General features: G+C 35.9%; 1 protein-coding gene across 3 annotated transcripts; it reads left to right on the top strand.

Annotated features, from left to right (window-relative positions):
• Positions 1-1465: 1465 nt before the first annotated feature.
• Positions 1466-7284, top strand: LOC122313911 (RNA polymerase sigma factor sigA-like). 3 transcript variants are annotated; one of them, XR_006243538.1, is made up of 10 exons: positions 1466-1803; positions 2637-3479; positions 4107-4305; positions 4420-4512; positions 5095-5223; positions 5399-5452; positions 5544-5621; positions 5757-5809; positions 6544-6656; positions 6872-6902. XR_006243538.1 is itself a non-coding variant. In XM_043129214.1 (10 exons), the coding sequence occupies exons 2-10, from the start codon at positions 2788-2790 to the stop codon at positions 6978-6980; spliced, it is 1530 nt and encodes a 509-aa protein (XP_042985148.1). In that variant the 5' UTR covers positions 1474-1803; positions 2634-2787; the 3' UTR covers positions 6981-7284. The 3 variants fall into 3 exon arrangements, 2 of the variants coding, with proteins under 2 accessions (XP_042985148.1, XP_042985147.1); XM_043129214.1 differs by having other exon boundaries at positions 1474-1803; positions 2634-3479; positions 5747-5809; positions 6872-7284; XM_043129213.1 differs by having other exon boundaries at positions 1474-1803; positions 5747-5809; positions 6872-7284.
• The last annotated feature ends 4883 nt before the right edge of the window (positions 7285-12167 follow it).

Below are 12167 nucleotides of genomic sequence, written 5' to 3' on the forward strand. Positions count from 1 at the left end.
TTTGGTTACCTGGGGGAGTCATTGTAAAGAGCATCGCAAGTGCTGGCTTCATGTTACTCAAGAGAAAAAGTGCAGAATTCTGCATAATATATATATATATATATATATGCACATTGATTATTGCAAGACCTGTACTTTCTAATGTTATCTTGGTGTTGCATTGATTTTACCATAAATCTCTTTTGAACATAACTTTATTTACACCAGTATGTAACAGAGTATGAAATCAGAGGCACCTTAGTGATTTAGTCCCTTGGGCTCTGAGCACAATAATTTTGTAGTTCTTAGAGGCTCATTATTATATGGTAAATAAGGTTTCATCTTTCTGAAACTTTAGAGACGGTTCTTGCTTTAGTTGTTTTGGTTTACTTTTGATGTGTTGTTGAATATGATGGACGCGAACTTCTGATTGATTTGCTCTTATTGTGCCCATCCATCTGAAAAACTAGTAGGAGGCGAATGAATTGTAATTAATTGCAAATTTTGTGAAGTCTAATGAATAAATTAAGAAGAATTTTATTTTTTGCATTTGATCCTTGAATATTTGGATATCATGCTAGCTTCATGTTTAGTTAATTTATGATTTTGAATAAACAATGCCATTAAGCAGGAAAAGAAATCAAATCAAATCAACTGAACATCATCATCTGAGTCAATCCCTCCCTCCCAAGCCAAAAGAAAAAAATCTGGGCATGGCTCTTTGGAAGTAGGCTACCGGTAATTTGACACTCTGAAAGAGAGTTGTTTCAGCATAAGTAGCGGACTATTCTGTCACCTGAGGAGAATCGCTTTATTTGACCGTTAGTATACTTGTGTTTTTTTTAGTATATTTAAATATTTTTTAAAAAATACACTAATACATTTAAAATTACTTTCTTAATTATTAAGTAAAAAAATAAAAATTAATGAACGGAGCAATATGATTTAGGCAGAAAAGTAGCTATTTGTTTTCAGCATAATTTTAAGAATTTATTTGGTGGTGTGCCTTTACCCAAATGCCAATGCATATAAATACAAATGGAAAATATTGTGTACGCAGATGGTGCGATGGTGGCTACTTATTCTCTATTTTTAATTTTTATATTTTTACTTAATAGTTAAGTAAATACTTTTTAATGAATTTATAATTTTTATTTTATTTATTTTTTAAATTTTTTATTACATTTAAAAAAATATTTAAAAGTACAAAAAAAATTTTCATATATTATTTTTAAATTCTTAAATATTTTTAAAAAAATTTATAACATCATTAAAAAATAATTTTTAATCATTAGATTAAAAAAATATCGAAACCCGCCGTCGTGAAGATATCATTGGGAGTCGGGACACCAAGCATTTTGCCGACGTGACCCATCCAAAAGATCTACCAAAATGGAGAGGGATTGGAAGAGAAAGCGAGAAAGGGCAGAAAGAGCACAAAATGGCACACTGTGCACCACATGAACCTGAACTCAATATCTCTTCCACCCAATAGAATCTCAACCACCCATATCTCTAACTTGCTTCTACTGCCCAACCCATTATTTTCTTTTCTTTGATTTTATATTTTAAGTGATTTTCCATTTAAATAAGCAGTTAACATGAGATGAGTTGTTAAACAAAAACCAAAATCTTTAAAAAATTTCATTATTACAAAATAAAATAAAAATAGAGGCGGTTGGGGGGAGCTCAACTAGCTCTTCGCCTACCACACCACTATCTACTCACTTCGGGTTCACTGTCTCTTCCTTCTCCCTCCTCTTCCTTCTCAACCAACTGAAAAGTTTTCATCTTGGTTTGTGTCTTTCTCTAACGTGGATCCAGGTACTTGAACGCACGCAAAGCCTTTTCTTTTCTTCTTTAATATTTCGTTTTCTAACTCATTTTAATTATGAACTTAAACTTAATTCAGTTGGAACTACTTTGCTGCTCTGCCTTTAAAATTTACAGTCCTAAATGTTGAGGCTGTCGCAATCTTATTTCACCTTCTTCCTTGGCTAATGACTCGTTGGATTTTCTTCCTTGTTTTCATGACCGAGTGGGGAGTTAAAAAGAATGAATCCCCAGTCAGAGAAACTATATAATTATAGTATCGAATGTCCATGAGTTTATAATTATAGTACCAAAATTGTTTCATTCACTGAATCTAAGTAGTAAATCTTGGTTTCTGTGAATAATTTAGTTCATCATTTGCATAGGTTTGGAGACCTGTAATTCTGCAATTCATCAGACGTATTGCATATTTGAGCTGTATTATAGTTTTCAGTTTAATTTCTTAGGAAATTTAAGCTTGTCAATTTGACATAGATGCTCATACCATCAATTGGTGTAGATCTTATTGGGATAATGAAGAAAGAAAGTTCCTTGACAGAGAGAGATGGATATAACTCTACACGTATTTTTTTTTTTTTTTTTTTTTAGGAAATAGGAAATATAATCCTGTTCAGCTTGTTTGGTGCGTAAGATTTCGCCTTAACTTACCAAGTAAAATAAAAAGCAAAAAAATCTATCCTGGTTATACAAACTCGAAGTTCAAAGTCATAGGTGTCTGCTTGATTTGGATACGCTCCTTATTTAAGGTTTCAAACCAATCTTGTGAACAAGTTCTTTGGCAAAAAGTACTTGGTGTATAATTCTACTTTTATTGGCTTTAGCAGAAGACTGACAAAGTTATAAGGGGAACAGCTTAAGCAATTCATTGGAGCTGTTGAAGGAAGCACATTAGAAGAAATATATTACATGTATATGATTTGACAAAATTGTTAACGGGCGTGTGATGTTAATTGTACATGCATCAGAAGAAGCCATATGATGGCCACAACTGCAGTGATTGGGCTTAGTGCAGGGAAGAGGCTCTTGAGTTCCTCCTACCATTACTCAGATCTCACAGAAAAGCTCCCATTTGTCAATGATAATGCACTAGCACCGTATCAACTCACTTCAACCAAGAAAGTGATAAGTTCCAAAAAGTCATCTAATTTTAGCCACAGTTTTCCATCGGCTAGTCGACAAGCACAGTCTATCAAGGCTGTCAAAGAAGATGTAGATATTATCTCTTCTCCTTCAACTGCAGAGCCTTGGTTTCAGAGACCCAACAACCTTGAAGAGGAAAGTTTTGATCCTGATTGTTCGGTGGAGGCACATCTTTTGCTGCAAAAGTCTATGCTGGAAAAGCAATGGAATCTTTCTTTTGAGCAGAAGGTACTAACTGATTCAGCAAGAGGAAAAAATCACAGGAAGATACCTCTCACTTGTTCTGGAGTATCTGCTCGGCAAAGGAGAATGAAAGCTAGGAAGAAAGTTCTGAACAAAACTGCTTATATGGTTCAACCCTATACTGGTAAGCAGTTGAGATCATTGGTCAGTCCAGAGCTGCTTCAGAATCATTCAAGGGGTTATGTCAACGGTGTAGCAAGTGAAGAGTTGCTTACTCATGCAGACGTGGTACGCCTGTCAAAGAAAATTGGTGCTGGTCTTTCCATAGAGGAGCACAAATTGAGGTAGTTGCATGCTCTCACAATATGATGATTGATTCTGATTTGGTGAACTGTTTATACATATTTAGAAGTGTACTCATTTACAAATGCAGACATAATAAATAAGTAAAATGAATGACAAAAGGATCAATTTTATTCTTTACTTGTTGACTCATAAATTGAAGAAAGCTAATCCTGTTGGTTTAGCTTTCCCAATAGTTGGATATAGATGCTGATGACTGCAACTTACTTGCATAATTCCAATTTATTTCGTATCATTTGCATAGCAATGTCATGTCGTTGATTGATTCCCTTTCTATTTCTAATTTTATACATAGCAATACATTGTTCCTATTCTATTCATTTAATACTATGTGATAAAATTCATGGCACTTGTGAACTTGTTTCACGGAAGGCCCTCAAAACTGTTGCGGTATGGAATTCCTACTTACAAGTAGAAGGCTGTAAGAGTACGGGTCTGTGGAAGAGAGAGAATGAGAGGGAGGGTGAGAGAGAGAGAGTATCCCTTCCTGGATTTATCTGGTTTAATTGCTGGATATCATTTAAAAATTAGTTTACACTTGTATGACAGTTCCTTCAGGAGAAAATCTCTTATTGCATGTCTTTTTATTTTTGTATTGGGACATACAGATTGAAGGAGAGACTAGGTTGTGAGCCATCTGACGACCAACTTGCAACTTCATTGAGGATTCCTCGAGCCGAATTACAGTCAAAACTGATTGAGTGTTCTTTAGCAAGAGAGAAGCTGGCAATGAGTAATGTTCGTCTGGTCATGTCTATTGCTCAAAGATATGAAAACATGGGTGCTGAAATGGCTGACCTTGTTCAGGTAATTTTCTGGTCCTTGCATAACTTAAAATATATGTCAATGTGTGATAAACTTAAATATAGTCTGCAATGTGAATTTCTGCTATAAGAAAATATTGTTGTTTCTCTCGTGTAGGGTGGGTTAATTGGACTACTGCGCGGAATTGAGAAATTTGACTCTTCAAAAGGGTGCAGAATTTCAACATATGTTTATTGGTGGATACGCCAAGTAAGGCTAAAATTTCCTGGTTCAGATTGTAAATAATGCAATAAGATGCTCCTAGAAATCATATGAGTGGAAAGCATATTTAACATGCTTATCACTACATCTCTACGTACCAAGTTTTGTGTTCGGTTCCATTTCATCATGCATGAAACAATAAGATGGTCAAGATGGTGATTTTTAATTATCTGCATTAAAAAACAAGGTGCATTCATATTCCTAAACTAATAGCATATGATAATAATTACCTGTCTCAAGATTGTGGAACAGCATCATTTCATTGCTGTAAAGACATGCAAGTTTTGATATTATCCTTGCATCCATTTTATATGTCCACACTGAGAGATGCTCTAAATTCTGTGTCCCAGTTATTTATTTCTGATCATAATGTTTGATACTGGTGTAAGAGCCAGTACAGAGCAAAATATGCTCACATAAATTTTTGTAAGAAGAATTAAATTTCTTCTTTTCTAATTTTTCTTGGGATTTTTATACATCTTTTTCTAGCAAGTCGATAGGATATCTATTACATGGCATTTTTCAAAGCAGTAAATTTGATTTCAAGTGTAACACTGGCTTGTTTAACAGGGTGTTTCAAGAACATTGGTTGAAAATTCCAGGACTTTGAGATTACCTGCTCATATGCATGAAAGATTAGGTTTAATCCGGAATGCAAAAGTTAGACTGGAAGAGAAAGGAATAACTCCATCAATTGATGTAAGTTGATTACGCAATTACATTTACTATGTTTATCCTTTACATACAAAAATATCAGTGAGCATGCATAACAGCCTGATCCCACCTGTCATAGGGAGGCACGTACTAAGATGCTTTACACTGACATTAATTTCTTCTTGCCTGTAAATTAGCTGATTGTTTCCTCTTTTTTCAGAGAATTGCAGAATGCCTGAAGATGTCAAAAAAGAAAGTCAAGAATGCTACGGAGGTACCAATATGTTTGAAATTGACTGTGTCTAGGCCATTGTACTTGGTTAAATTGCACAACGGTCCTTATTGTATGGTATCATTTTATGTAGGCAATCAGTAAGGTCTTCTCTCTTGATAGGGAAGCATTTCCCTCTCTGAATGGTCTTCCGGGAGAAACACATCATAGTGTAAGTATTGTTGATGAAACTTATTTCTGAAATCCCAATAATTGTGGAAGAAGGATTTTCCTAAATAATGTAAACTTCTTCCTTATGCCATTGGTTGACTTTTTATGTTCTTTTTACTATTTCAGTACATTGCAGATAATCGCCTTGAGAACAACCCATGGCATGGAGTGGATGAGTTGGCGCTGAAGGTAATTAAACTTAAAGTTGAAAATGCATTAGCTAGTGAAATGTCTGTAAGCAGGTGGTAATTCAAACACATTATAATGATTCACTGGAAAGTGTTCCAAGTCAAAATGAATTAGTTCATAATAATTATTGTAAGCTCTATATATATAGTCCTTTTAGTTTGAGTCTTTGGGGCTACCTCAAACATTTGTGATCTTATCAAAAGTATGCTCCATACCATCCTGTGGCATTAGGAACATTCCATTCCTAATTATTGTAGTTCTCAAGATTACTCCACATTGCTTTTAATCTCCTTGATAGCTCACAGAATTTTCAGTCTTTAATTATTACTTCTTGAATTGTGAATGAAGGCCAGGCCACTAAAACCACTTAAGAGAAATCATTTCTTAAATTCCAAAAAATTAAATGCTGCCTCAAGTTTCTGTCTAATGTTCAAAATTCTCTTAAATCATCTGAATTGTTTAGATTTGCTTTTGGATTACTATCTGATTTTGGATGTATCCAACAAAACTCATGATTATTATTTCCCAATATCCGGTAAGTATTCTAATATTGACCTTTAGCAAATAGAGGAAATTAATTGTGAGTACTGCATGACCTCTTTTGGTGTGTGTGCCCGCACTGTTTGCTTGTTACTGAAGGCCAGGTGGATTTTCTGACAACTCTCGACACTGTATTTGTGTTCTATGCTAGTGAAGAAAAAAAGTTAATGATATTACTTGCAATACATTTTCAGGATGAAGTAAACAAGCTCATCAATATGACACTTGGGGAACGGGAGAGAGATATCATACGACTTTACCATGGTCTGGATAATGAATGTCTTACATGGGAGGATATAAGTAAACGGTAAGTGCAAAAAGTAGATAGGCAAAATAGTACTACTTATTTCCGAGTAATAAAGCATTACAAAAACCTGCATATTATTCTTCGGCCACCAAGTCTTTCAAACTCTTCAGTTAAATCTGGTTGCTTTTTCAAAATAAAGTGAACATGTTTAGCCAGTAATTTCTGCCCATGATTGCACTTGAACTGAATGTGTATTGTGCTTACCACTCTTTCAGCATAGGTTTGTCCAGAGAAAGAGTTAGGCAAGTCGGACTCGTTGCACTTGAAAAACTAAAGCATGCTGCCAGGAAGAGTAAGATGGAGGCTATGCTGGTGAAACATTAGTTTTCTGTACGTGTTTCAGCAAAAGATGCATGCCACAAGTTAAGATACTCATGTATAGATATAGAAAAAGAAAAAGTACTGTTATCTTCTTCAATTTTTTCTTCCAATCAGGACAAAAAAAAAAGGAAACAAAAGAGAAGGTTATAGAAGATTATTATGCCAGGGTTTTTCACCCTAACTTTCTGTAACAAGAGATAGAAAATAGCGATTATAACCCATAAGTTGGTAGCGGAAAATTTCATGTGTTTAAAGAGAGAAAATTTCATATGTGAAGCACATCTCATATACTGGATGTTTGCTTGAAGACCTTGAGCTACACGTCTGATCTTATTCTGTACTTGTTTTTTATAATTAATCTTTTAATTTAGGAAAATCCTACTTACTATGTTGGGTATGAATGTGCTTTATGGGTGAGGAAAGAGCCATTTGGGTGAGGAAAGAGCCATGGCGATGAAAGGCTTCCGTCATGCAGGATTCACGTGAGATAGGGGTGATTAAAGGATTCAGCTGCATCAAATGCACAGTATGGGTTAAGGATAAAGTCAATCATCTATGTCCCTCCAATATCAAAATCAGTTCATAGGGATAAATCCTAGAAAGGCGTCACCTGTATAGAAATCTAGCTAACCATATTCCAACGAGATACGGATAATCTGTCAAGATAAGTACAAGCGAGATATCCGTGCTGGATGAGCGCTATCAACAGCCAAATTATGCTCCAAAAGGTAACATACCAAACTAGATACTGAGAGTTGTGCTCAAGGACAAGTTTCGCCATAGTAGACTACCTCAACCCTTGTAAATAACCTACTAAAAGAGATTGAAAATAATGTTTGTATATTCTTCTTCAATGAATATTACAGAGGATATGTGATGGGAAATATATACAAATGTAAGCCAACCATGATCTCATAATTAAAGGAGGGAATCTGTCAATATAAATATAAACGGTCGCTAGTTGTCCGCATGAATTAAAGGTGATGATATCTGCTTGTGAGCTGGAGCTTGATTAATGGGATTGTACACCAAAACTTTCAATGTGGAGGATCTATTTGCATGAAGCAGGGGAACTATATGTGTGCTGTCATGTCCCCCGCAAGCTCAACGGGGAGGAATGAACAATGAGCTTGGAACGAAGTCTAGAGAATTTTGTGGCAACTAGAGGCTTAGTGAGTACATCAGCTGGCTGGTCTTTATCGGAGATAAATCGGACTTGGAGTTGTCCTAGGCCAACTCTTTCTCAGACAAAGTGAAAATCAATTGCACCGTGCTTTGTACAAGCATGAAAAATGGGGATGACAAAAAGGTACATGGCTCCAATATTATCACACCACAACATGGGAGGATGGCATAAATAAACACCAAGTTCTCGAAGAAGATCTTGCAACCAGATGAATTCGGCTGTGGAGTTTGCTAAAGCTTTGTATTCAGCTTTAGTGTTTGATCTGGAAACTGTTAGTTGCTTGCAAGAGCTCCAAGAAATTAAGTTGTCACCAAAGAAAATGAGATACCCACTGGTGGAGCGTCAATGGTCTGGGCAACCAGCCCAATCCAAGACCATGCATAAAGGTGGCTTTAAGATACCGTAGAATTCTTTTCACAGACGTCCAATGATTTACAATAGGGCTGTACATGTATTGAGATACACGGTTTACTGCAAAAGAGAGGTCAGGTCTGGTAAGCAGGACATATTGTAGGGCTCCAATTGTACTACGATAGAGAGTGGGATCATGAAAGGCATCACAATCAAACATGGTGAGCGCATGAGAGGAAGACATGGGAGTGGCTATGGGCTTGGCATTGGTCATATTGGTGTGATGAAGAAGATCCCAAACGTATTTCTGTTGTGAAAGAAAAATTCAATTTGAATTGAAATAAGCTTCAACACCAAGGAAATAATGTAGTTGGCCAAGATCTTTGATTGGTAGGCTAGACCGAAGGTCGTAGACCAAGACTAAAAGCTCCAAATTGTTATGACAATTTAGAAAAAGGGAGGTATCAGCTTTTAAGGAATAGAAGCCAAACTCAAGAAGTTGAGAGCTCAGTTTGGCGAACCACGAGCGAGGAGCTTACTTAAGGTCGTAGATGGCTTTTCTTAACTAACAAACATGGTGTGGATATTGAGGGTGAATAAAGCCCGGTAGCTCGGTCATCAAAACTGTTTCAGTAAGGTCATCGTGCAAGAATGCGTTTTGCACATCAAGTTGTCTGACTTGCCATTTTCTAGTAATTGCCAGGCTGAGAATGAGTCGGATGGTCTGTGGTTTAACAACCGGACTGAATGTTTTGCCATAATCAAGGCCAAGTTGTTGATGAAAACCTTTAGCTACTAATTGAGCTTTATAGCGTTGAATGCTACCATCGGTATTGCATTTGAGATGGTGAACCCACTTGCATCCGATTATGTTCATCTTGGGTTTGACGAAAACAAGTTGCCAGGTACCATTGCCGAAGAGAGCATCAAATTCATTTTTCATGGATTTTCTCTATTCTGAGTGTTTGGATGCAGTGATGAAACACGTTGGTTCATGATCAACAGAGGTGCTGGTTGATAGCAGAGCATGAGGTTGATTAGCTATCGTGCCATCAGGGTGTTTCTTGGGGCACCGAATATTGTTTTGGAGTCTGGTGCGCATTGGATGGACTCGAGGAGCAGTCGGTGGATCTATTGGATTTGTGCGAGAGCTGGTTGCTAGTGCAGTAATGGCAGCTAGGGAAAAAGTACTATTTGGAGAAGACGATGGTACTGTGACATCACATGAGGGAGGTGCATGAACATGGACAACTAGAGGGTTATCATGTGGAGTTGATGCAGATTGCTGAAGTGGGCTAGAAGTGTTATTAGTCGGACCAGTTGAAGGGACCTGCAAACACAAAGGTAAACGTGCCTTACGTGATTGACCCATGTTAAAAGGAAGGCTGGTGCTTGAGACAAAATTTTGAAATGAAAAACAAGCCTCATCAAAAGTGACATGCCAAGATATGTATATTCGGCTAGATGGGAGATGAAGACAAGTGTATCCTTTGTATGAAGGACTATATCCAAGAAAAACACAACATTGGGACCGATAGTCAAGCTTTTGTGCATTGTATGGACGTAAGTTGGGCCAACAAGCACATCTAAAGGTTTTCAAGAAAGTGTAATCTGGCTTTGTTTGGAAGAGGCATTCAAGGGGGGATTTATTTTGAATAATGGGAGAAGGAAGTCTATTAACAAGAAAACAAGTAGTTTGAAAAGGATAAGACCAGTATTGTTTGGGCACGTGAGCATGAGCCATAAGAGAGAGCCCAATTTCAACAAGATGACGATGTTTTCTTTCAAAGGATCTATTTTGCTCATGAGTGTGTGGCCAAATTATTCAATGGACAATACCAAGAGACTTAAAAAATGTATTTAGTCATCTAGACTCCCCACCTCAATCGGTGTGAACGGATTTGATTTTTCTTTCAAATTGACGCTCAACGAGTTTTTGAAAAATCTGAAAAGTAGGCTCAACTTCATATTTTTGGTCAACGGATAAAGCCATGTGAATTTACTTTAGTCCTCCAAGAAAATGACATAGTATCGATAGCCTTTTATAGAGGATATAGGAGAAGGACCCCAAATATCTAAGAAAATTAAGTCCAAAGGATTTTGAGAACGAGATGGTGACAAATGAAAAAGGTAAATTATGACTTTTAGCTTGTTCACAAGAATTGCAAATAGCAAAAGTCTTATTTCTAATAACAAGGAGTTCATTGGAAAATAAAATATTCTTGACTAACCAAAGTAAGGGATGTCCAAAACGACTATGCCAAACGTCAAGAGAGGCTCGTTCTCCTAGGAAGGCAGATTTGTGGGGAGCATTGAATGGAGATGGTGAAAAGGTGTACAACCCATCTTTAGTCGATTCGCGAGGGAGTCCTCTTCAGGTATTGAGGTCCTTCACACAAAAATAAGATAGATGAAATTCTAAAAATTCATGATTATCACGAGTAAACTTGCTAACGAACAACATATTTTTTTTTTTAATAGAATGAACATGTAAGAGTTGTTGCAAGTATAATTTTTTGGAAATAGATGAAAAATGAGAAGCACCAATATGATGGATAGGTAGACCTGCACCATTACCAACCCTTATTTGATCATTGCCAGTATATTCATCAGCTTGAGGGTTAGATTGTTAAGATCAGAGGTGAGATGATGAGTGGCAACTATATCAGGGTACCAGTTGGAATCATTTTGAAAGGATGCAACTGGTGTGCTTGAGGACCATTGGTTTGCTCAGCTTGATACGCAAATTAAAATGTTGATAGCACTTGAGTGTTGTATGGCCTGGTTTATTACAAACTTGGCAGACTAGTCTTGATCCATTATAGGAGAAATTGCATCCAAGCCCCCTTCCTCGTGAACAATTATTTGACTGAGAGGACTAGTTTTTATTACCAGTGGTTAAGCCACGAGAGTTACCTTGACTCGAAGAATGCCGCGAGACCGTGTTTGCAGTAGCATTGAGTATATTGAAACCATTTTGCTACTGCTCCAACCAAAGCTCATAATTAAAGGTGCAAAAAAAATCGATAAACTTGCAAATCGGACCAGACCAAACTAGTGGTATCAGTCCGGTCCCGAGGTTGATTCAGTTCGATACCAGTTTTAGTTTTCTTAAAATTGGTCAAAATTGATCCGTTTCCAATTTTTCTTTTTCTAAAACCAGACCGGACCGATTTATATATATTTTAATTTTTTATATTGTATATAATATTTATATATAATATATAACTATATATAAAATAATTTTGTATTATATGATAAATTACTAATTAATATAATATTAAATTTTGAAATCTTATATTATTTTATTTATTGTATTAATAGTTATACTAATATTTTATCACTATATATTATGATATACTATAATATATCATTATAGTCTATAATACAATTATAATATATATTATAATATACTACAATATATTATCACTATAGTATTATATACTATAATATACTATATTATATATTATATAATAATATATAATATAGTACATTAAAACCGATAAAATCGGACCGAAAACCGATAAAATCGGAATACCGGTTTAGGAGGACAACCGGTGCGTAATCGGTTTTAAAAAATACAAAACCGGTACATATCGGTTTGGTCTTAAATTTTATCCAAAATCGGACTGAACCAGACCAGTTACACCTCT

The sequence above is a fragment of the Carya illinoinensis genome, chromosome 6 (assembly GCF_018687715.1).
Source record: "Carya illinoinensis cultivar Pawnee chromosome 6, C.illinoinensisPawnee_v1, whole genome shotgun sequence".
Taxonomy (NCBI): Eukaryota; Viridiplantae; Streptophyta; class Magnoliopsida; order Fagales; family Juglandaceae; genus Carya; species Carya illinoinensis.

Bases quoted from the DNA above. Each gene is read 5' to 3' on its own strand.
- LOC122313911 (XM_043129214.1), top strand. From the start codon at position 2,788: ATGATGGCCACAACTGCAGTGATTGGGCTTAGTGCAGGGAAGAGGCTC. The intron at 5,224-5,398 runs GTAAGTTGATTA...CTCTTTTTTCAG, and splicing joins GAATAACTCCATCAATTGAT to AGAATTGCAGAATGCCTGAA. The intron at 5,622-5,746 runs GTAAGTATTGTT...TTACTATTTCAG, and splicing joins CGGGAGAAACACATCATAGT to TACATTGCAGATAATCGCCT.